At 38.9% G+C, this 27,329-nt stretch overlaps 1 protein-coding gene across 1 annotated transcript; it reads right to left on the bottom strand.

Moving 5' to 3' along the window:
- Nucleotides 1-20,504: 20,504 nt before the first annotated feature.
- On the bottom strand, nt 20,505-21,608 carry LOC139712501 (probable G-protein coupled receptor No18). The gene has a single exon (XM_071624317.1). It carries the CDS (start codon nt 21,606-21,608, stop codon nt 20,505-20,507), a length of 1,104 nt encoding a protein of 367 aa, XP_071480418.1.
- Nucleotides 21,609-27,329: the final 5,721 nt, after the last annotated feature.

Below are 27,329 nucleotides of genomic sequence, written 5' to 3'. Positions count from 1 at the left end.
GTTTTTCTTCACTGTCACCTCCTGCGCCTTGAGTCAAGACTCCGGTCACAAATGATGCTTAGTGTTTCTACTTTTAAGGAGTTGCCCCCTATAACACTCAGTCCATTTGCACAAATTGAGGATTTCCCTCTGGCTATCATCAAGAAATTGGTTGATCCAGTGCAGAGGGCACCCACAAAAATCGCAAAATTGCAAACGCTGCGCACTGCCCAACCAGTGATTTTGGGAGCCCTGATAGTCTGCCGAGTAAAATATATAATATATATACACAAGGGCATAGTACCTTTGCTGAGTGAAATATCAAAAAAAAAATAATATCGTGATGTCTTGCCTTGCTGTAGCACCTCAAAGATTATTTAAGAAAATGAAGTGACGCCAACTCTAGTATATCAGAATTTCATTGAAATGATATTCAATATACATTCTTTTTTTTAAACTTTCAGTTGCGGTGAGTATGTATTTCTAATGACTTCCAGATATAGTGATTGATATAAATAGTTCATGAGGTATATTTTGTTACCATTGGAATTGCGAAGTAATAATTTCACTGCTAATATATGTTATTAGAACACATCTGAATAGCATTTATTGTCAGTGTTATTCCATATCCACTATCATCTCTACTATTGTTATGATCAGACTCGTCACAATTGTCATTGTATTATTAAGGTCATTAATGCAATACCTATTTCCACTTTGAGGTTTTAGATAATTTGTGTCAGCGCTGATCACTGTTTTCCTCGTATCCATGCCACAGCGTAATTGTCGATTACGTTTGATGTTGGCTAAACATTAAAAAAGAAAACCAGTTATACATAAACTGAACATTAAAAAAATACGGTATACCATACTTGGAATGTCCTTTGCACATCACTCTGACTTCCACAGAGAGGAGAATAGGAACCTCGAGATGAATTCAAAACCAAAACAACAACGATAAAAAAGAAATGACGTGTAGGGTAATTTACTCGGTAATCTACTTGTCACGAAACATCGCAGCATGATTTATCTCATTGGAACTGACGGACTATATTTTTTTCAAGACCAGCATGTTCATCTAAAGCACACTTGAGAATCGCATTGACATTGATATAAGTCCATGGGCATGACATATAGATTTACATCTCTCTCTCTCCCTCTCTCTCTTCCTCCCAATCTCTCCATCTGTCCTTCTCTCTTTCCCTCTCTCTCCTTCTCCTTTGCCCTCTTTCCTTTCTCTCTCTCTCTCTCACCTTTCTGTCTGTTCTCCCCTCTTTTCCTGTCTCGTTTTTTCTCGTTTTTTCTCGTCTTTTCTCGCCCTCCGAAACTCTTTATTTCCCCCTCTCGTTCTCTCAGATATCACAGTCTCTCATGTCCTAAGGAGTGTATCCAGGTAGATCATCAATCGTTGACACTGCTTTATGCTTAATTCTCCTATCAACACAGTCGAGATGGAGCTGAGGTATAATAGTTCGGAATCTTCCTCATATTTTTTGGTGCAGTGAAAAGACAAAGTCTGTCAATCAAAACACTCAAATTTTAAAGGGTAGGAGAGAACAGGGCGGAATGTTTCTCGCCCCTCACAAGCTTGAGACTTCTCAGTCTAACTACGGACTTATGTTTCTCCTGAATTCTAAGGAAATCTGAATCCCTTTTGAAACAAATTTGCTCAAGGCAAATGAACGGAAGTCAAACAAATATGCATCTTTGGTATCTGACATCGAAGCAAATGGTTACACTGTTGTCTTTCTACCTATTGAAATAGGTTCTCGGGGCTTTGTTAGTAATGACAATGGGCAAAGGCTGAAGAAATTTCTCGCGTTATGCGGGAAACCAGTGTCTTTCAAGACCTTTCGGGACAGATTGTCGTCACTTGCAATCGCTTCTTCATTTGTAATTTATTCGGCTAAGGAAGAACCAAAGTGGGAATGTCAAAATTCATTGCTTTGACATAATTCAATTTTAATCCTTGGCCCAATGTTTAGGTTGAGGCCACTGGATTAATTGTGTATCGGATTGATATTCGGGAGGGCTTGATGTCGGGCATGAGTTTTTCAGAGACGGGCTATCATTATAACATAATTATGAAGTATAGGTGTGATGTGTGTAGGGTTTGCACTTAGTCGAGTTCATTGCTATATGTGATGGGAATGTTCTGCCGTCGGATGGGCTCTGGCTTGAGGTTTGGAAAGGGCTCTTTTTTTTTGTCCGTTTAGTCTAGATACATTTTGCTATTTTGAGTTATGTGAGGGAAACCAGTGTCTTTCAAGATTTTTCGGGACGGATTGTCGTCACTTGCAATCACTTCTTCATTTGTAATTTATTCGGCTAAGGAAGAACCAAAGTGGGAATGTTAAAATTCATTGCTTTGACATAATTCAATTTTAATCCTTGGCCCAATGTTTAGATTGAGGCCACTGGACTAATTGTGTATCGGATTGATATTCGGGAGGGCTTGATGTCGGGCATGAGTTTTTTCTGAGACGGGCTATCATTATAACATATAATTATGAAGTAGTTGAGATGTGTGTAGGGTTTGCACTTAATCGAGTTCATTGCTTTATGTGATGGGAGTGTTCTGCCGTCGGGTGGGCTCTGGCTTGAGGCTTGGAAAGGGCTCTTTTTTGTCCGTCTAGTCTGGATACATTTTGTTATTTTGAGTTATGTGAGGGAAACCAGTGTCTTTCAAGACTTTTCGGGACATATTGTCGTCACTTGCAATCACTTCTTCATTTGTAATTTATTCGGCCAAGGAAGAACCAAAGTGGGAATGTCAAAATTCATTGCTTTGACATAATTCAATTTTAATCCTTGGCCTAATGTTAAGGTTGAGGCCACTGGACTAATTGTGTATCGGATTGATATTCGGGAGGGCTGGTTGTCGGGCATGAGTTTTTCTGAGACGGGCTATCATTATAATATATATTTTTTAAAATATATATGAATATAAATTAAAGGTTTATAATAATGGGGCGTCCCCACCCGGGGCTGGGCTTTTCCAGGGTCTCTTCGGTTCCCCGGGGCGGAGTCGTCCCATGTGATATTAATTTATGTAATTTATTGTTATTGTTATGTTAATGGGGCGCGGAATGAATGACCGTGTCTCATTGTGAATAATTTATGCATGCGGAATTGCCCCATTTTATTATATATTGGACTCACTGGAATATAAATTAATGCTAATGTTTGTTAATATTCAATAGGTATGCTAAATGTCGTCAAGAGAAAAGTGTATCATTTTTTAAGTATGTACTACACTTGTCCTAGTTTTCTTCTTCTTCTTCTTCTTCTTCTTCTTCTTCTTCTTCTTCATGCTATTTTCTTTTCTCCTTTTTCTTTATTAGTTTCCATTTTCTTTACTCTTAATCTTTCTGGTCTCATTTCTTATCCTTTTGCCTGCTTATACAATATTTTTCACACTTTGAATATGTGTAGGATTCTGTCAAAGTTATGTGCATTTATATTCGTAAATGTTCTGTAACATTGTGTGATATTTATGTATATGCCCTGCTTATTCTGTTTATCCAGTTATGTCCTGTGCGTTTATGTTTTGTATTTATGTATTCCTTTGTTCGATTTGTATATCAATAAAGTGATGAAATATGAGCAACTAATGCTTTGAAAGTCCTAAAAGAGTTTTATGAACCAGTTTGAATACGTGCGAGACTTAACATTAATGCTTATTGCATACGCTCGATATGCCATGTCGTTTTCTCATTTTTTTTTTTTTTTTTTGTGTGAGGATATGGGAACACACTGTATCTTAATGTCAATTCCTAAACGCCGTGCTCAGAGTATACTATTAGCCGTATTTCATATCGGTGCATATCACTTTGCTGGTACATAAATAACTTCGATGGTTTTATAAGGATTTATGCATGGGCCTACTTCCAGGCAGATCTTTTGTGATAATCTACAATTCTGCTTAATTTTGGATTTTTGCTGTCGTCATCAATTAATCTATTGTCTCCTATTGTTGTGAGGCATTAAAGTAGACAGGTAGAGAAAGACTGTATTGAAAGCTACAAGGATCATCCTGAAAGTAGTTGTTGTTTTGGTTTTGATACACGCCATTAAAACCAAAACAACAACAACAACAACAATGAATGAAAGATCCACCCTTGATCTCTATAGCCTAGTGCCCATTCAGTGAGGAAAACAGTGAGCTTCTACGCATTTGCCAATGTGTCACACCGAAATAGTGGGTGACAAAATGAGGAATATATACGTAAGCAAACTGTTTAATGTCACGCAAAGTTGTCATATACTCACTCATTGTAGTTTCCGCCATTTCCCTCTCTAACACACACACACACACACACACACACACACACACACACACACACACATATCAAATGAAGGATCTTGGCTCTACTAAACTTTTACAGGACGTGACAAGGTCCCTTTATCAGGAGGAGGATGACGCCTTGTGCCCAGGGAGGTGAGAGCACACCTCCCCGGTGCACCTCTGCTCCTTACAGGGGGATAATGCGATTGGTTGGGTAAAAAAGGAGGATATGGGTGTGGCGATTTGCAAGACCTCCTTCGTTTCATTAACGACGAGATTTCTCATGTCAGGCATCCACAAGTGAGCCGCTTAACGAGAATAGCAAAAACTGTGATCCACCGTGTGTGGTGGCGATGTGCTGAAGCGAGCGATCATAGCCCCCAAATTACGACATCGGAGCCAATTTCATGGGCCGGTTGCTCTCGTAATTGAGATAGCATCTTGTCGAGCTCATGAGGGGGACGACATCGTAATTGAAAATAGAAAGTCCTAGATGGGGGAGCCGTAGATATTGCTCGTAAAATTCCTGCGAGGGTTGTGGCGAAGTGTAGGGAGAGGAAAATACGGATACAAGAGGAAATATCATTATCAATTATTGCCAAACAACCAACGACATCGTGACATCCGTGTTATATTTTGTGTTGTTTTGTCAAAACAAAGTTTTCCTGTTGTTATTTTCTTGGTTTTTTTCTGATAAAGTACCACAAGGATCAAATATCAATAGTACTTTTAGATCAATCGATGGTGAATATGAAATGTAGTTTTCATTTCACATTACCTTCTGTCATTTTACTAGTCGACGAGTTAATATCCCACAATAATTGTCAAGCCAATGCATGAATAAATGATACTGCACCTTTCTAAAGGTGCAGAATATTACGAGACATCAGACCAACAGGCGAATTTAATCAATATGATATATATATATATATATATATATATATATATATATATGTATATATATATATATATATATGCGTGTGTGTGTGTCTGTGTGCATTGATATATTTAAAAATCTCAAGAGGAACAAGAAGGACGAAAAGTGATTTCGACATCGAATCAAAGCAGCTTTATTCATTGTAAGCTTCCATTAAAGTTACGTATGTCTCAAAACTAGGACATTTTAAAGAAGAAAAAACGACAACGCGAGGATAAAAAAAGTCGATAATATATTTCACTTGCATGCGAGGACTATGAAGTATCAGTCAAAATAGTTCACAAACAACATCTGGGAAGGTATGATTGGGGCTGAGAGGTTCGTAACGTGCAAAGGTGTGCCACGGATCAATGAGCAAAAAGGAAACAGTGTCTCTATGAGAAAGCCAACCCAATTTAACGGCACTGCAGCGGCGGGTGATTGTTCAAAGCTTGGATGCGTCGGTAGCCCGATATGGCATTCGTGATTACCTGCCACCATTAATTTGCACCGACTGAGCTTAAATGCTCGAAAATTGTCTCATAAATCCCTGACCTTCATGGCTCACGGGCACGAAATATTTTTCCTTTCAATGTTCGCCATCGGTGTTATCTATCTCCAGCCGACACGGTCCGTCTCCTCCTGGGTGGCATGGTGATGACTTGCAGCATATCTCTCTCATAGATTTATAGAAGCCTAAAGCCGCACGTCAAACATATAAGGTGGAATTGATTGAGGATATGCTACACAGTCTCCAAACATACCCCATGGCAAGACATTTCACCAACGTCTGCATGAGCATCCAGAAAAAAAGCATCTAGAACGCATGCAGATGCTGAGAATACTTTGCTATAAAACTGTCAGTTCTGTCTTTGAAGTCTGTACCCTCACCATGGTATTACGGTTAGCTTGTAATGCAACTTGCAAGGTAATTAGTTTCTTCGTGAAGTAATGCTATTTTCCCTCCCCAATCGGTAGCTTGGTTGTAAAGATACTCTTTGCATGGGAATACTCCCTTCTACCATTTTATTTTGATGGTTTACTGCATTTTCCTTACTTCTAATCTATAACATACTCTGTTGTATCATTATTCTCCTCCTCCTCCTCCTCCCTCTTCTTCTTCTTGTTCTGCCTTTTCTTCTTTGCACACAACCTCGTCAACGCCAATCAGGATTCCATTCCATTCCAGTCAGGAATTTAGATCAATCAAAATTAAGAATGAAACTTGATTTCTCTGTCCATAGCATTCAAGACAATTTCAAGCCCTCCGTTGCGAGAGTATGGAAAAAGAGTCATAGAGGCATGTAATTAAAATGCCCTGGCATGATCGCACTATCTCGCAAACACTCACAAATATCAGAAGAACATTATACAGAAGAAAGGAACAAAATTGTATTTTGGACTCAAGTCACCAACATTTCATATCAAGAATCCCTCCCCCTCATCATCAAGTCCTGACGAGTTGTTTGTACTCACATCACAATATTGTGGTGGTGCTTGATTATAACATATTTTGCAAAACAGAAAGAAGAACTGTACAGTTGATTTAAAAACAATTCATTTTACCCAAAAAAAGCAGAGTTCACAGACTTTCATTTTAAGCTTAGGTTTTGGGTCTTTATTTTCATCCACCATATCGCTATCTTCCCAGAGGCTTCATGCTCCGCTGCCGAATATCTTCCTTAATCATGAAACCAGTCTGGCGGACAGAAATTCCAGAAGGCGAGCTATCCATTTCAGTACTTGAATGTCATTACCACGCACTGGTCCGCCATTGAGGTCTTATGGAGAAATGGGAGTCGATCCACTTGGAATCCGCCGGGAAACTCTAACTCTGCAAGACTTGAAGAAAAACACACATATCTCTCCTTCTCTTACTCTCGATTTTTTCCCTCTTTCTTTCTTTCTGCCTCTTCCTCTCTATTTTGCATTTTATGTGTCCAGCAATCCATGTTTATGTATGTATATGTGTGTGTGTGTGCGTGTGTGTGTGTGTGTGTGTGTGTGTGTGTGTGTGTGTGTGTGTGTGTGTGTGTGTATGTGTGTGTGTGTGCATTTGTTTGTTTTTATATCCAGTCACACAGTATACGCAATACCTACGTCAAGTCTATATCGCTCGTAATATTTGACAATGATTATATTCTAGCCAGTAAACCTATGGCCTAGTATTCAAAAATTTTTGTTTTTCATTTTGCTAACATGAACGTAAAACAGTCTGCGTCTAGGTGTCATGGATGACATTCATAATTATGTACGTTTGTTCTGTACGCACGGGTATACCTGTATGTTTTTGTGTTTGGTATCATTTGTATAATGTATAAGTGTTTACTTTCATTTGTGAAAGCATCGTGCTTATTTGGCTTTTCAGATAATATAGATTTAATTATATATATATATATATATATATATATATATATATATATATATATATATATATATATATGCGTACGTGAGGGATGTCTGTATGTGTATGTGTACGTGTATAAAAAAATGTGTGTGTGTGTTTGCGTATGGTGTTATGAGGCATAATAAAAACGTGCCATTAAAAACTAAATAATGACCCCTGCCTGTGACCTTTGACCTTGAGGTGACTCCATGTTTGGTAAAATGTGAAACTTTGTATAACCGCCCTTCCCTTCATGAAGCCCTCGGTACAGAGTTATTCAAGTTTTTGTAGCGTTAAAGACAGACGACAAACGGACGACGGACAGACAACGGACGGACAGACGTCGCAGGTGATTCCTTTCTCTCCCCTCACCTCCGGTGGACTCATAAAACACAAACAAAAAGATGCACAAACATTCATACACACATACATACATACATGCATACATACAGACATCCATGTAGGTCCTATACTATAAATACATACATACATGTACATATTACCATACATACGTCTATACAAGCGCATACATACGTATATACAAGCGTACACACACACAGGGAGAGAGAGAGAGAGAGAGAGAGAGAGAGTTAAGAGAGCTAAGAGGCGGTATGCATTTATTTCCCCCTTTTCTCAGTCATATTACAACCATAAGAGAAAGCATGATTGGAAAGTTCGTGATTTATTTCTCAAATCATGCTCAAGCTATCATCTCGGGTAGCATGTAGAGGTTAAAGTAAATTATAAAGGATGAATAAAATGATAGATCACTGCATTAATCATCAAACCAAGGGGCCAAATCTTTAATAGGGTGCATGGGAGAGCGCAGAGAGGAAAAGAAGACGAGAGATACAGGTGACATATGATATCAATTTCGCATTTCGAAAAGCAATTAGTCCTTCTCGATTTTCCAAATATTTCATTTTTCATTCATTTTTTTCTATAAATATACAATCGCTTTCCCGAACTGTACAAGATATTGTTTATTTTGACATAGGAATGAGACATCTGTAGTGTGACATATTGCTGTGATGTTGGACATGGGTAACACTGATTCCATGCTTCCGAACCTAAGGCAGTACATTTTTTTTTTCCACCGCCGTATTTTATTTCCAATGGATAATATAGGCCAAGACCAAAATGATCAAACTTTTTTTTAAAATGCAGTCTATAATCCCTATCCAGGGACATCATATAAGTACTTTTCACTTCTCAACATTAAAGGGGAACTGATATAATACTGAAACGTTATAATATTACTTACTTCTTCCTATGACAAATCTAAATGATACTTTGATATAATATTTACATTACATACTCTTGAATGATTATGTCTACGTATAGCAACTCTGCTTGGTGAAGTACAATTAGGGAACTCAATATACCCGTTCTGAATAGATAGGTCCTATTAGTAATATTAAACACCAAGATATTTTTACCAGGTCATGTACATAAAAAAGACCTGTGTATTAAAAACAGAGAATAACATGAATGGTATAACTGCTTTGTTCTGTTGTCTTGTGATCAGTGTTTAAGGGTATCATGTGTCCCCAGTTTTGAAGGTGCAAATTATCTGGATTTCTTTTCGGAAATATAATAATATGATAACATTACACTGCAAAAAGTCCGGTGTTAAATATGAAACACCGAGCTGGTGTTAAATTTCCGGTTCTGAATTTATAGTGTTAGATTAACACCTCCGGGTGTCATTTCAAAATTTTAAATTGTTTTTTTTTAAAGAGTTTATTAGTTACTGCACTTCTTGTTAATTTTTGAACTTCAACAAGACGATAAAGAATTTTCCGATAAAGTACTTGATTTTTGAAAAAAATGTGTAAACACATTTACACCACAGTAACACCAGTTGGTGTGGTCCCCTATTGAAGCTGGAGGGTGTTATACCATTGAAGTTAACACCACCAATATCAAATCAACACCATGCGGTGTCATTATTAAATTAACACTAGCGCAGTGTCAAAAATATCACCAGCCACAGTGTCAAATTAACACCACGAAGTGCCAGGCGAACACTTTTTAACACCGTCACAATACATTTTCAACACCTGTGGGTGTGATCCCCTATTGAAGTTTGATCAGTGTTAGATTTAACACCCATGGTGTTAAATCTAACACAGATGTTTTACAGTGTATGGTCATATTTACCCAGATTAGACTGTTCAGTGGTACCATGGCTTGTCTAGAGGGTCCTGCCATTATTATTACCCCTCAGTTGCCAGACACCCATTTTTCTCTTCACTATAGAGGTTATACCTATATTTCAAAAGACAGAACAAAATGTATTGAAATCTTCACAAATTAAGCCTTTAGCACGTTTAGGCTCATTTAACAATCCTAGTATTAAGGTCAACGTGTAGAATATTTTGTATTGGTATGTCGTTACTGGAGACAGATCTAACTACACTGTAAAAACATCGGTGTTAGATTTAACACCACGGGTGTTAAATCTAACACCGATCAAACTTCAATAAAGGACCACACCCACAGGTGTAGAAAATGCACTGTGATGGTGTTGAAAAGTGTTCACCTGACACTTCGTGGTGTTAATTTGACACTGTACCTGGTGTTATTTTGACACTGTACTGGTGTCAATTCAAAAATGACACCACATGGTGTTGATTTGATATTTGTTGGTGTTAATATCAATGGTTTAACACCCGTCCAGCTTCAATAAGAGACCACACCAGCTGGTGTTAATGTGGTGTAAATTTATTTTCACATTTTTTTCAAAAATCTAATATTTTAATGTAAAATTCTTGATCGTCTTGTTTAAATTAAAAATCAACAAGAAGTGCAGTTACTAAGAAACTCTTTAAAAAAATAGTTTAAAATTTGGAAATGACACCCGGAGGTGTTAATTTAACACCAGAAATGAGCACCGAAAATTTAACACCAGCTCGGTGTTCACTATTTAACACCGGACTTTTTGCAGTGTATATATACTTCAAACACCCTGTTGCACTCTTTGCTCTATCTTCATCAAGCGCCGGAAGATGTGCCTTATCTATAGCCTTGGTCTTAGTCTGTAAACTTTGTGTTACTGAAACTGAAAAAAAAGCCAATAAGCATCTGGAAATATTAATGACAAAAGACTGAACAAGGTAGGTATAAACTTCATCATCGAAATGAAATTCTTGCACGAAGATCTAAATTGTTCAAATCTATTTACATGTACAGACGAAGTTCACTCTCCCAATGAACTTTGCGAACGCACAAGCTACAAAGTTAAGCTAACTGCAGAATACTACCATGGCACTGACATCTTGTGACAAATGGAATCCAAATCACGACCTCCCTCCCTATATTGCATTCATTGAGACGTTCTAGATGTACAACTTTTTTATTTTCAAATATGTTTACCACACTTTCGTAACCCACTTTTGACAAATGAAGCCTGATGGAATGAACCGAGATGTTCCGTCATGCACGCTGGAAAGTCACGAACTTGCGATTAGTTCGGAGGCAGACACGCCAGCTCGGAGCGAGATGGGAGGATTATTTCTCAAGGCCAAAACTTTCGACAGCACATTACAGGCGTTTTCAACGTCATGCCTACGTACTTGTCACAGTGATGTTTGGAAGGTCGTATCTTGATGGAGGCGTAATAACGCGGACTTCTAGAGATGCGCCCCAGTATATTCAAATTGATCGCATTGTTATTTGTACTTAATGTATATTGTTTGCTTGAAATAACTGTCACTGAACTGATCTAACCTCTCTCGTTCTAGAGCGACGTATTTCTTGCGCTCTACTAATCAGTTACTCGGTGATGCCGATCTCTCTCCGTTTATTTGGCTCTGTGTTTTCATTCCTTCTCGCAAATCATGTAAACCACTGTTATGATTACGTATCTGTTAAATCTCACCCGAATTTATTTCTCTGCACTTCATAAAACATTCATTCACTGTACTTTTATTTTCAGATGCACTATGCAATAACAGACTCTAATTGAGTTCTCGTTATCTTATGAACAAAATTCAACAAGACGTCCCATCCTCAAAAAGCTGAAGCAGGAAAGTACAATTAAGGAGATAACAGAGAGGAAATGAATACAGAAACCGAAAAGAAAATATGGTGTTAAAAGGGAATGCCTGCCTGTTTTCATACCTGTCATCTCTCGGCTTGCAGAAACATCGAGCGGCAGCAAGTATTTGACTTTTTTGGCCGTAGCTGGCGCTAGCCTATATCTTGTGGCATACTGCTCTGTCCCCACCATGACCAATGGGCTCCGTTGCTATCTCAAGTTCCCGCTTTGCTTGAAGTTTTATCGAATAGATTACATGTATTTGAATAGAACATTTATAAACGGTATCTGTTGATTGTAGGTATATAACTGGCTGAATAATGATTTACAGCAACTATAGCCTCTACTGAACAAAATATTCGAGAAACTATTCTCGTTGATAATCATGTTGCAACGATATATCTAGGAATGTCATTCGTTCTTGAGCCTTGTTTATGATTATTTTATTTCTGTATAAGAAATTAAAAGAAAAATCTGCATAAAATATTGCGTATATTGCGAATAATGCGTCTTTATGTTATCTTAAAGTTCCATTCCCACGATTAAATGCAGTTAAGAGTTTCATTCTATGACCTAATAAACTCTGACATTCGAAATGGACCCTTTTAATTAATTGATCTATACCCCCTCTTACTGTTATATACGGTACAAGAGTCGGGTTTATAGCACCCACTGGGACAGGGCAAAATGAAATGAAGGTCTTATCTGCGATTATGGAAATTGTACCAGGATTGAGGTACAGCTCATAAACCTAATGACGCTGACCCAATTTTTTTTTCTCTTTCTCATCTTCCCTCAATGTCGCCATAGCGAGGAATCCCCGTATGTCTCCTCTGTTTATTTCTAATGTATCTCTGTCGCAGTGCTGCTCATGTCGATTTCAAACTATATCCGTCAATGATATTTATGAGCTCATGTTCGTCCTCTGCGGTATGTCCCCTTGACTATATACCGAGTGTGCTCCGGGTTGGAAGTCGTGGTGCATGTTTGAGCAATGCTGCAGCATAATGTCAATGAGAGTCAATGGAGGAAGCTCCATACTAATATCCACATCAAGTCCACCCATCTTAGCCCAAATTATAGAGATTTAAACATCGACTTTGAATCTCGGTTATATTAAGAGTCAAATCTCACCATGCGAGATGATTTACTTGAAGTAAAACACCACTGTTCATGTTTATATCTGCATTGATAAAAGAGTAAGATAATACAAGGTTAGCGGTAATAAAACATATTTTAGAATGTCAAGATATTTCACTTAACAGTCATTGGGTCATATTTATCTATATTAGAAGAGGTGATACAACATTCCATCGATTTACAATAATTTGCATGTTTTATTAATCATATGACTCTGGTCAATATTCAACTACTAAATCCGCCTTGAATGCCATCATTGCTGCACTATTGCAACTCCATTATTGATCTCAAGAACGGGAATTCAATAAAGATTAGTTTTCAAAACAAAGAGGACCTGTTCCAGATAGCAAGATTCTCAGTCTGAAATATTTATGGTTTCTTACAAGGGAAGACATATAGAAGAAAGGTAAACACGCCGAAACGTAAATTCAGTTCGCTGTGTCTGACCATAATAATCACGTGAATATATTCATGTTTTCTCTAAAAAAAAAAATACAAGGTACGCACATTCAGTTTGTTAACTGCTTTACAATGGCGCCCTGTCTATACACAAAATTTAAAATTACAATACATTTATAGTAACATGATTCACACAATTACAGATCAATGGCAGAAAAAAAAACCTTAACTATATTTCTGTTACGTATAATACTAAATATATCAAAGGTTATACGGCCTTAGCAATTTGGAAAAGGGGGAGTATATAACCATAAATGAGGCTAGTGTTACCAACGCTGGTTTGAGACGAAGCTTAGCGGCCTTATGACACTCACTTCCTGTCCTTGTGTCCATGATAAGCTTCATTTCAGCTGACTTTACTGTTGGAGGCACAACAACATGTCAGGCAAGAAAGATTTTGAGGGATGGAGTTCACAGAGAGTTCGCCATGAATTTAAAAAAAAAACCAAGAAAAATCAAGTAATTTCTGAATTTGGGATCCGAAGTCTCATATATTTACATCAGGAGAAGTTAACAAGTGATGGATATCAGGGAACCTGTAATGTTTGCAGGGTGGGAAGTTCCAGCAGAGAGCGAAAGTGTCATGCAGCCTCCGACACGCGTTATGGTCAGAGAAACATGGTGTCCCGGCGCCAAAATGGCGCTCTGAAGAAATCATGGGTATTATGGGATCAAGTTGAGTATCCATTGGCAAGTTGCAACATCATCTACACGGCACTTTTTTCTTCTTCAAATTCTTGGCTATAAAGTATTCAAATCCTACGGAAGTAACCCTTATCTGAGAGAAACCATATAGGTCGTGGAGGGTACTGGAGGAAGGAGGGGAAAGGAAGGAATAACCCGGAACAGACATTGGTGTGGTTTTTTTTTTTTCTGGTCTAGTTTTAGAGGGAATGTACTTCTATTTTACGACGACTGGAAGAAGGGTTCAGCACTAAAATGAAATAGCTGTAAATCATATTCAACATGTTATTATAACAAAAATGTCTTATGTTTCTCTGTCTCTGCCTCTGCCTTTCAGAATGTAGGAAATCACTGTTTGACACGTTTTCAATCTTCTGTCATCATGTTTATCCGAGGGAGGACATTAGGAATGTTCTACGCTGAAGCAGCTCTTCATTTCATTTTATTTCATTTATTTCATGTTCAAGAGTGGTGAGTTGGCTCAGTCGGTATAGCGCGTCTGCCTTCAGATCCAAAGGACCCGGTTTCGATTCCTCCAGGGAGGTGAGCACCTCCCTGATTCCTGAGTCTCACTGAGCAATGTTGTGTGTAAGCATACCGTCCTCTTTAGCAAGAGGCAAAACACTCTGTCCCTCGGATAGGACATAAAATGGAGGTCCAGCGTGTGAGAGAGAGTCACAACTCATGCACGGAAAAGATCCCGCTTCATATATTTTATTCTTCACAAAGAGCAGGGTGTTTAACCCGGTGAAGTGGTCCGGCCTCACATCCAACTGGACCCTGTGAATACCAGCTGGTGTAGCTGAATGTGGGCTATCCAACCATCTTCTCAGATGGAAAATGAAACAAACAAACAAACAGACAAACAAACAAACAAACAAACAAACAAACAAACAAACAAACAAACAAGCAAACTCTTCTATTTGGTCTTATGATATAATGTATAGCCTTTTACATTTTCTATCAATAATCATGTCTATTGACAGTAAAAAACATGGTCTGAAACAATGATATGGAATCAATGAGCCTCTCTCCCTTAAAAGTTGTAATCCCTATGTCATAAACATGATAAAATCCCAAATGAGTGAAGATTTGTATGTGGATTAGCGTGAAATTTGGAAGAAGATGGCATTATCACCATGCCTAATTTGTACGGTAAACCATTTTATTGCTTTATGGTGAAAACAGGAAACCCTGTGAGATTGTATAACTCTATAACTTTGATCGAATTGTTTGATTGATGCTTTCTCTATTTGATAAGGTCTCATTGAAAATCGGCATAGAGACAGGTATCCGCCATATCTAGGGAAAGTAGAACTTTGACCGATGTCAGAATAGGGTGGAGTTTACTTAAACTTTTTCTTATTGGCGCAATCATAAACTTCCATCCTCTGCAGGGAAATATAGACAATATATGCGTTTCCTCTCCACCTTACATTATGTTTTGAAAAAAAGAAAAAGAGATGAGTTATAAGCATTGCTTCTGTCACTATCCCATGGATCAAGCTGTGACATCAGGTCACGTGATCATTATCAGCACCAGATCTGGGACTACGTTCGAAAATTGGCATACCCCTTGTCTGCTCAAACTACTTCCAAAATGCATCATTGGTAAAATCACCATACTCATCAGCCTAATACAATAGCCCCGTAAAGTTTATAATATTTTGAGACGTTGATAGGAGGTATATTATGTAATTACCTCCTTATTTGCGATGGACCACTTAGCAGGAAAATGCGGTGCTTCACTTTAATATCGAAAACTGAAATTAGATTTAGTTGTTAGTGAAATATTAACATCTCTGATTTCCCTAATGATCCAGATCTTCCGAGGAATTCACATCCTCGAGACGGACATGATCATATTTCTGATATTGTCCATCCAGATATCTCATGTATACGCTTCCTGCAGAAGGGGAGCTTTCTTTTAATGCACGATATTTACTTTGAAGCATATTTTGTTACGCGGAAAGGGATCTATAGAGAGGAAATGAGTTGGGTCAATGAACTCTCTTATAACTGACTAAGAAAGGAGAGTTCCGTTCCAGAAAATAGCTTTGGAGAGGGAGGTGCGACCCTTTTAATGGATCTACTCGGTAAGAGAATAACTTGAGTGATACCGTATAGTATTATTTTCCCTTATGATTGGATATTGGAGATGAGTTGAGGACTGACTTGAAGTCATTGCTATTTTGTTATTTTCTTGGGGGTTTTTTTCAGATGAAATACACAAGCAAGGCAACAAAGATGTCAAGGATACAAATGAAATTCAAAACTCTAGCTTTCAGCGTGAAACGAAATACAGCAAAGCAAAGTATATTCTACTCAATATTTTGTACGATGATAACAATGTTAAAAAGGTTTTGCAATTTGACAGTTTGTAAAGCTTAGATGTGGACATTTAAGTAGTTTAGTTAAGTTTAGTTTAGTTAAGAACGGACATTTGTGGGTACATTTTTCCAAAGTAAAGCTGAAGGCAGTGATAACCTAAATTAGCGAAATTAAGAGAGGTTTCGCTTAAAATGGGCAAAGTAACTAATGAAAATGAATATTGTGTTAAAAATAACAAATTATCATAAATCAAACAGCGGGGCAAGTTAACGAGAGCGTTCAAAGAGACAACTTGATGATGGGAGTTGATCAAATAAAAAATGTAACCTAAACAAAGATGAATTTAATATTTTTGTTTAGTTACAGTAGGTATGGCATGAACTTTGACCAAAAATATCAAAAAGAGCGAAAAGAACCTTACTTTTCTCTTCTATGATCACTGATGATCCCTTGGTCGGTCGCTCTCTCAAGAAGTCATGTCTTGTATCAATTAATTTTATTACTGCGATTGAGGACATCACTGCGTTTATCGAATAATCATGGAGTGATAACATAATTTTACTCCCCTAAAGTTGAAATTTCACAGACCGAACTAAACAATAATTGGTGATGAGAGATTCGGCATTATTGCTTCCAACTACAGTGTACTTCACACTATCCTGCAATATAGAAACAGGCGGTGTCACTATTAAACCGCACTAACACAGGTAATCATTTTTTTTTTTTTTCATGATGGTGGATAACAAGTTGCTTAAAGGTAGGGGATACCTTTTACAGACCTCCCAAAATGCAGCAAAACATTAGATATGAACCTCAGGAGACTTGTTTAGGCCACTGCTGAGAAATTTGGAAGTCAACAGTTATCTACAATTTGAATAATGCACAAAACTCAACTACTCAGTAGTTCTGTGTGTCAGCCACACTTAAGCCTTTTTGTTGCAGTCTTCTGTATCTTTTTAAATCTATAAACACAAATCTAAAATTATAACAGCTGATGTAATAACATATAGAGTGTGTGGCAAGAATGTATATAGAAATGTTTGTAAGTTTTGATGAACTTTCTTCACAAAATATACATGATGGACACACATGCAGTGCATGGGTCTGCAAAGGTAGCCTAGTAATGTACTGGAATTTACGGTGAGCCCCGAAAAAATTCAATTCAAAATCTAACGGTCAATAAAAATGTACTAAATGTTACCTTCCACTTTCAATACTTTATGGGAGTTTCTAAAATGATACTCTCTTCAACATACCACTGTACTTATACAACTCTTCATTTAAGGCATGCAAATGGGATTCCCTACCTTTAAGGCGCAAACGAATACTTGGCATTGTCCTTATATTTACTGTTTGAATGGCTATTGATGCTGTCATTTTCTCTTTAGACCGCCCTTACAATCATTATTATCATACTCAGTATTTTTACGATCAAATATATCATTTTCATTCCTTTTGTTAGTAATATTATGATTTACATGATCATTGTTATTGTAAGTAGTAGTATTAGTAGTAGTAGTAGTAGTACTAGTAGTGTAGTAAGTAGTATAATAGTAGTTGTAGTAGTAGTATAGTAGTAGTAGTAGTAGTAGTAGTAGTAGTAGTAGTAGTAGTAGTAGTAGTAGTACTAGTAGTCGTAACAGTAGTATATTATAATAGTAGTGCAATTGATTTCGCATACTATGTCAATTATATCAATACAGTCGTAATGCACAACATTTTCCCTTGCCTTCCCAACAATCCCAAGCCATCAAAATTTACAAGGTATATGGTAAGATTGATGGCAGACAAGACGCAGAGCGAAGACAGTTCAATGGACAAACTCAAAATTGTCAGACAGTGAATGATGCAAGGCGCCATCTAGCGGTATCATGACACATGGCTTTGTATAAACTATAGTCGGACGACTGGGCTCTGCTGCTACTTACTACAACAAAGGGAGCACGTTCACTGCTCTGCTCATTTCTTCGCCATCAGTTAAAACAAGAGATCCCTGATATAAAACAAGAAATGTTGTAAGAGATGACTTCTTTCTCCAACCAGATAAAAGTTAAGTTGCAAACAAATAGTCACTAAGGCATCATACGGTAGTTACACAAGAGAGCACCTGAATTCCCTGACGGTATCAAGAATGGAGTGCATTCAAATTACATCCGCTTTAAGCAGAAGTTCAAATACAAGTTAATTGTGCGTGCGCTTATTGCGCTCCCTCTACCACTAGAGCTAGGGGTTAATGTCCTTTATGTGTTGGTCGCCCACCGGAGGACTCCTCTTCGTGAATTACGTCACCATTTTTTAATTTTCCGCAGATGAACAAAGCGAGACGAACTCTCCAATTAACACATGTCTGCTGAAGACGTAGGGACGTTACCGAGAATTTGACTGACGCCTTTGATGGCATGGGATGGCATACAGGAAACAACTTTCATCCTTGGTCACATCAGTGTTGCAAACTCTGCGAGTTTTTTACAGACATAATGACCCCCTCCTTCTTTAGAAGTACATAGTGCCACCCGATGATTCAATCGAAATTCAAGTGTTTGTTTCGTACTTTGATATTTATTGACTGTTTCGTTGGTTTTTTTTTTATAATGGTCTGAAATTCATTTGCGAGCGTCAGTCAGTACACTAGACTATCGACAGCACTGGAACACAAAGTTGCCTGTTTGTTTGCTTATTAATTTTGTCTGATTGTTGGTTTTCTTTTTCATAGTTTCTCTCGAAAAGCGAAGTCGCACTGATTCAGCATAGTCTCCGAGAACAATCCACTCATCTGACAAACATCAATGGAGACAATTTAGTTTAAATTGTTTTTGTTTTGCTCATCGTCTTTAATGCCGACTAGAATGATTTATGTGACAAATGTGGAGGTAGGAATGGGACTAAACGAAATACTTAAAAGATAATCAAAAGGTAAAAATAACAACAATGATATTCCCTAGGAGGCATGAGAGTCACTATACTGCCTTCTTAAATAAAACCATTCACTGCAAAATAATTTGCATTTTGATGCGAATGATACGAATAACGATGCGAATAATTCTCATCGTTTTCCCCGCATAATGATATGGCCAGTGACTTCAGTTTATGATGAAATATCAAGTTCATTCCCATGAGGACCACTTCCACTGAACTACTAGATTTGCAAATACTATAGGAGAAAGAGGCACATCCCTGGCAAAATAACAACTTTCGGAGTTAAACTAATAGGGTGAAAACCAAGAACGGGAAGAGATACATTGCGTATAATATTGATGATTATACAAACAGATTTCTTTAAGAAATGATATTTAGACGTCTAAATCAAACCAATGTAAGAAACCAATTATCAGTTTCATATGTCAGTGGTGATTTGATAAAAGGTATGTCTTGGAGTAGAGATCCTCACTGAAATGGGGAATAACCCCCCCCCCCCTCCCCCCCCCCAAAAAAAAAAAATCAAATCACATAAAATCTTCATATCTTCAATCTTCAATAATTGGACACAATCATGTTCATCTGCAGGTCAAAGGTGAAATGGCACGTAAAGGAGGAACGGTACGTTTTAAACTTTCAATATATTCGCAAACTTGATCAATAACATTCTACACAACTCCAGAGGGGAAAACACATTACAGCAGATAACATAACTAATAAATTAACGTATTAGTGTTGAATTATATTACAAACTTATTATTTCATCGTGGATATAAGGACTTGATTATCCGATTCCCACTGAAAGACTTTCATACTATACGATGGGTGATACATTAGAGACTCCACATTAGGAACAGTGATCCTTTAATATCTTTTGAATGTTACGTTTACGGAGAGAGGCAACAATTAATCTGTACCAACATGGGTAGATGAGAAAGCCTCACTTTTACATGTTTTGTCAAATGTTGGATGTCATAACATCTTGGAAATCGTTGCCGAGTCCGTACGGCAAAGTTATGAAATGGATTTAGGTAACTGGGAGCGATTGATTTGTACACCACTATTATTTTATTTCATTATTAGTTTCTGCTACTTTTTATGAACAAAATTTTTATGAATATGAATATACATACATGAAATAATTATAACAATACATTTCTATTCCGTGATACAATTTTTTAATGACATAATGCAGGCTTATTATAATTACTGAGAAATACAAATTATATTTCCAATGACAGAATGCTTGATGGGGTTGCAGGGAATGACACAAAAAGCAGTTGGTGGGCATGATTTTGTTCACTTTGTTTGAAATAGTCTTCACATCCATGACATCTCGACACTGAATTGTAATGATATATTTTTAGGATGATCGGCACCTGAAGAGTTTGACGAACACATTGCGGAAATCTTTGTTGAAGAGGGTATAGATGATGGGATTCAAGGCGCTGTTGAGGTAACCCACCCAGGAGACGATGTTGAAGGCAAGAGAAGACACGTGACAAGTTGGACACAGTGAAAGCGTCACGTGCATGACGAAGAAAGGTAACCAGCAGGCAACGAAAACGCTGACGATGACTGCGATTGTGCGCGCAGCCTTCCGTTCACGAGCAGCTGAAATTTTTAGCGACTGCGCCTTGCTCATCACGCCCTCACCCGCTCCCGACGTCGAGGCGGCCTCCGCATTCTGGGCTGCTACGGCGAACAGATTTGCGCGGGATATTGTCGATCTAAGTCGCTGTAAAGTCGTCTGCCGTTTTAACTCAGGCTTGCTTTCGTCGGATCTGTCCTCCATGACTATTGACACACCATTAATGTTGCTGCCAATGCGATTTGCTCGCTCCTTAGCCGCTCGATATATCTTCACGTAGACAAAGAGCACGACGAATAGGGGACCGTAGAAGGAAACAAATGAGGAGCAAATGGCATAAATTGCATTTTTCTTTAAACCACACTGCAGACCAGTGTCGGAGTAATCGATTACAAATGCAGATGGCACGCTGATCGTCAAAGATATCGTCCACACTGCTGCGGTAAACTTTGCCGCCAACTGCGGTGTGCGACGCATCGAGTATTTGATGGGCTGTTTGATCGCCCGGTATCTATCGATCGATATGACACAGAGACTCAAAATGGAGGCCGTGATGAAGAGGACGTCCAGTCCAACCCAGGCGATGCAAAGAACCCTCCCTAGCCGCCACGTTCCCAGGTACAAGTACTGAACGGCCAGAGGTAGCACCGTTGTCGACACCAGAAGATCGGTGAACGCTAGCGACAGCACGAACAAATTCGACACCGTCCGAAGGTGTTGATTTTTCGCGATCGCAATGATGACGAAAGCGTTGCCTAAAATAGCTATTGTCGTAATCAGTAGACCCATGGCGAACGTGAAGATATCTCCGACATCATCGATCACCAGCGTTGAATTGGTGATGTCCATGGTACTCTGTTCTGTGACGGTGGTCATGAGAACAGTCCTAAGTTTGAGCTGAAGAAAAACCTGCTCTGGCTTCGCTCTGAAGAGCACGAGAATGACCGTTCTCTTCTGCTCTCTCTACCTCTTTTTTCTCTCCCTATCTTGAAGAAATCAGAATAAAATGGAAGGCATTAATTGCAATCATTCACGACTTTGTGAGAGAAGTCTTGTTTGCTGTTTAGTCTGAGGTGCACGTAAGATTTTACCTTTGACAGCGCTGAGATGTTCAACCAGTTTTAATGAGCCGCTGCCCGAAAGATTGTTCCGATAGAAATCTCTTTGGAAGCAGTCGAGGTGATTAGCATTGGAGGCGGGAATCGACAGTTCTCAGCGACAAATTTTCATCGCTTGCTAGCAAATTTTATCACGTTGTTGCGCTCTCTTCTCCCTCCAGAAGTTCGTACCGGTTTGAAGGTTTTAAAAACCCGAAGTTTCCCGGTGAAACTGGGTGTATCTTCCTAGCGGTAACTTGTTTGCGCGTTCGCTGTTGAACGTAGTTAAGCAGTAATGATGGGACAATAATACAGACACACAGAGTACCCCTTTGTGAGGAGTATTCATCATTATCAACGTTAAGCACCAATTCGTAACCTGCACGGTCTTTCTTCCCTCTCTTCCTCTATTCCTTTCCTCTCGTCTCTCTTTTCCTCTTCCTTAGTGTGTAATAATAATTAGGAGAGAAACGCTAATTGAGAGCTTAAACACGTACCAAAGGCACGAAATACACGGGACTTCAATACGATCTCTGCGTTTAACACTGCCAATTATTTTGATTGCGTATGCTGGTGTATGTAGATGCAAGTATCCTTGCACATTGCAGTATTGCAAGCGTCACACGAGCTACTAGTATATCATTACGACTTTTATGCGTGTGTTTGTGTGCCTATTTGTATTGACGAAATGATTTTTTTTTTTTTTTGTTCTATGATGCCTATTTCATACTGATATACGTGTCGGACTTCGAATGTTGAAATTATTAGAAGAAAGAGTCTCAAGTACGCCATGGATCCAACGATTACAAAAATTTTTATTACAAAATTTTCGGTCTGCCTCAGACCTTCGTCAGTGCAAAGACAATGTCTTTGCACTGACGAAGGTCTGAGGCAGACCGAAAATTTTGTAATAAACATTTTTGTAATCGTTGGATCCATGGCGTACTTGAGACTCTTTCTTCTAATAATTATATATATATATATATATATATATATATATATATATATATATATATATGTGTGTGTGTGTGTGTGTGTGTGTGTGTGTGTTTGTGTAATATTATCAAGTCTCATTTAAAACAGCAGCAATTGTAGTCTAATATCCATCACATATTAAGGATAATTTTTGTGGTTATAAGTTTAATACGGTAGATATACCATGTAATGTAATGAATACCATTGTTGTTTTGCCTCATGTCAGTCTCTAGTCAATGTTTGAATATTTTTTCATGTTTTGTATTCAACACTCACTCACACACTCACACACACACACACACACACACATATATATATATATATATATACTACGTGTTTTTCTTTTAATCATTTTTAGTACAGTGAATCTATTGTGCTATGTTTTTGTTGTTTTACTGTATGTACGGACTTGCAGAATAACAGCCACTGGCTGAGCGAGTTCTTTCATCACCGTTTTGAATTAAAGTGAAAATGAAATGAAATGCTTATCATAGTCTATAGTATCTAGCACATAATATTAAGGGTAATTTTCTTTATGTATCCATGTACCCTGTATGAATGGAGAGCAGGAATGTGGACAAAGTGCCTTGCTGAAGGGGCAAACGTGTCGGGCTTTGCATGGGCTCGAACCCAAGAAGTAAAAACACGCTCATAATTCAGTATGATGAGATTCAGAGACAAGTGATCTTATCCACTCGGCCACGACATCCCATAGGCACCCCCAAAGACACCGCCACGCCACAACATAAGTGAATAGAAGCCTTGTATACTTCCATGTCCTTAACCTTCATGTCCTTCATATCCATATTCGACTGAATAATTGAAGAGCACCTATACTATGCACACACTGACAACGACCATGAAAGTGAAAATGACAATGTATCAATCTCATGACTGTAATCTTGTTATGATAGGTATTGAGGATATACCCTTGATTAACTCTGATAGAACCGGATGTGGTGGGCTCAGGTGTAGATTTTCTTCCCTTTCGCTCTGCTTCTGCTCTCTTCCTTGTTCTTTTCCTTCTCGACCTAATTGTCTTTCTTTTCCCTCTTTCTTCTTCTTCTTCTTCTCCACTCTCTTCTTCTCCTCATCTTTCTCCTCCATGTTCTCCTCCTTAATCTCCTTAATGTTCCTTCTATTTCTCCTTCTTCTAGTTGTCTCCTTTTACTCCTCCTTGTACCTCAGCCTACTGCGTGGTGTCAAGCTAACCTTGGGCTGCGGGGAAAAATGGCGAGTAGTATTTGTAACGTTAAGGTCTAATCATTGAAACTCAATAATAACAGAGAATATTGATATCCTTCTTATTATGATCTTCTTCCCTACTGTGATTATCTTCAGCTCTGCCGTTGCTGTTGTCTATACTGACAATACATTTATCAGTCATCATTTTTTTCCATAATCTTCACTAGATTTGTCTATTTACTTATCTATCTATATATACAAACACACACACACACACACACACACACATATATATATATATATATATATATACACTGTATATCTGTCAATTCATCTCTCTATTCTGGTAGCTCTTTCAACAAAGGCTGATCTCACATGGGACTCTAGATTTCTCATTATATGCAATAAAGGATTTGGTATTAATGAATTGAAACATGGCTGACATCCCAACATGATGGCTATTAACCTAAGATGCTACAGATGCAGTATTAATGGAAAGAGGTATGCATATTTTGTGTGTGTGTGTGTGTATTTTTCATTACCATAATTTCTACTAGTGAGAATTAATTACCTGAAAGTAGGTTCCTTTGCACATGCACTTCATTTTTCTTCCTGCTTGTGCTGCTGCCCCCTACTTATAACTGCACGCGTGATCATCGTATGCATGCCAGGTCCATCTAACTGTCCCTCTGCCAACCACAGTTGCAGCCTTCAGCGCACATCCCTGATCCTGTCAACGACCACCCTGAGGATCGCTTAGAGAAATACGATCACCGGTCATGTCTGGAATATAGCGCTCTTCCAATGGTCTCCTCCATCAGCTCTTCAACCGCAGCCTTTACCGCTTTCTGTAAGTCGATGCGGTTGTCTGCACACTGCAGGTCATCGTCCCCGCCGGTCGACCCGAATCCGAACCGCGGTTTCACCGCAGTGCCTGACATGTCTCTTTTCCCCTCTATGTCTTCTCTAGCGGCCTGAAGATGCGCAACAGTTAAAGGTGATATGAAGTTCATGTTAGAATGCAATGTATACTCGAAGAAGAGCAAATCTAAAAGCTTCAACCGATCTTGTCAATAAAAATATCAGTCTATGAATGACACCACAGCAATGCAAGTTAATTGTGTAAAGTTCGAGAAACCTCGTTAAGCAACAGGATTACATGCCCGGCAATGTTCATTTAGCTTTAACTTCATTGTCTTTGCTGCAGGTAATAGCATGGACTGTCCTGTGCAAAGAAAAGAAAAATGATACCTTGAAGGGCTGGAGCAGGATGAATAATACAGCATGTGTACAGCATGTGATCATCTTGTATATTTCTGGGTTCCGTTGCATAAAACTTACCGTTGAATTTCAATGGTAACTACCGTCAAAATTAGGCATCACAGCCAATCAGCATCAAGGATTATAAAATTTACCGCTAATTTGAAGACTTACCGCTAGAAAGGAGCGGTAAGTCCAGCGGTAAGGGTTTTATGCAACAGGGCCTTGGATAGTTATGAAAAAAATAATGTACTGCGTGCGATTCAAATGGAATAGATGCATCTTCGAATGTTATCTATGCATCTTACCGATGCCTTGGTCACGATCCCTTCTTCATCATTACCACCATCATTGTCATGGTGATCATCAGCCTCCTTAGGTGATGATGCAGCGCAAGACGTCTCCTTGGCTTTCCTCTCGGCTGTGGGACAGAGAAGATCATACCAAACATTGACAAAGAGGGCGTCTTTCAACTTTCCGAGATTGACAAGCTGTGAAAAGACGATTTGTAGTATATAGGATCTGAAAACAGTTTTTCATTTCAATCGTTTAAAGATACAGATCAAACGCAATACGTTAACAAATCTTGTTTCATTCTTTTTACTTGCTCTAATTTACAACATTCTTACTAAGTCGTTGAGGACGAGTCCCGGGTATACTCGGGCAAGCGTCTTAGGGAAAAGTGAAGCCGCATACTCTGAATCTGAATCACATCAGGTGGTCAACTATTTTAGACCAGATACAAATTTTCTGGAGGTTTTGCGATCATTGCAGGGTTCAAAAATGATGTTTTATCAAAAAAATATATGCAATAATTTATTCATCAACATGAATGTGAAGATATTCATACAAACACTCACATTCCAACAAGAACAGTTTAACATTCCAAGCAGAATAACCAAGTGTGTTATAATGGCACACACCTGTGAGATCATTTGATCGGCTACTTTCATGTGTCAATTCGTCATATAGCTGGTGACATGCAACTTTGCCTTCGAGACTCTCGTGTTCCTCTTCGTTCGCCACCATCAGAGGTTCTTCCTCCGAGTAATTCTTCTCGACACCTGCCAAATCATCTCGAGCATCTCCTTCTACCCTACCACTAGTACCAGTCAAAGATGGTCCTCCATCCTCCTCCTCTTCCTTCTGCTCTTCCTCCTCCATCTCCTTCTTCTCCACCTCCTTCTCCCCCTCCTCCTCCTCCTCTTCCTCCGAGTAATTCTTCTCGACCCCTGGTAAATCATGTCGAGCATCTCCTTCTTCCCTACCAGTCAAAGGTGGTCCTCCATCCTCCTCCTCCTCTTCTTCCTCATCCTCCTTTTCCTTCTGCTCTCCCTCCTCCATCTCCTTCTCCTCCACCTCCTTCTCCCCCTCCTCCTCCTCCTCCTCCTCCGAGTAATTCTTCTCGACCCCTGGCAAATCATCTCGAGCATCTCCTTCGTCCCTACCAGTCAAAGGTGGTCCTCCATCCTCCTCCTCTCCTTCTTCCTCCTCCTCTTCCTTCTGCTCTTCTTCCTCCATCTCCTTCTCCTCCATCTCCTCCTCCTCCTCCTTCACTTCCTTCTCCTCCTCCTCCTCCTCTTCCTTCTCCTCCTGCTCCTCTTCCTCGTGCTCTTCTTCTTCCCCCTCCTCATCCTGCTCTTCCTCCTTCTCCTTCTCTTCCTCCTCCTCCTCCTTCCGAGCTGGCAAGACGGGTGTTTCAATCCTCCCTTCATCATCTTCCGATGTGGAAATGGTTTCGCCGTCCCTCCCTCCATCTTCCTCTGTTGCCATGGTGACTTCACTGCTGTTGCATCCATCATCTGACGTTTTGATGTTATCATTTCCTTCGTTATCGCTTGGCATTTTGCCGTCATCACCTGGTTCGCTCTGGATGCTGGCATCATTGGTTTGACACCGCGTGGCGAGGTCGTTCATCACTTCGTGATCGACTTTCGATCTTGTTACTTCGTCCAGCACGACAACACCCACTGCCTGACCGCTGCAATGGTTGATGATGTCAGCGGTTTTGATGCCCGTCATGTACTGAATACGACAGAAAGAAAAAAGACGTCATAATGATTCCCATACCTTTGTTTCA

Source organism: Diadema antillarum, unplaced genomic scaffold (assembly GCF_040938485.1).
Source record: "Diadema antillarum isolate AM-2024a unplaced genomic scaffold, OU_Dant_1.0 seq00001813_RagTag, whole genome shotgun sequence".
NCBI classification, from domain to species: domain Eukaryota; kingdom Metazoa; phylum Echinodermata; class Echinoidea; order Diadematoida; family Diadematidae; genus Diadema; species Diadema antillarum.
The sequence above is the reverse complement of the archived record's forward strand: the minus strand, read 5'-3'. Positions and strand labels throughout refer to the sequence as shown.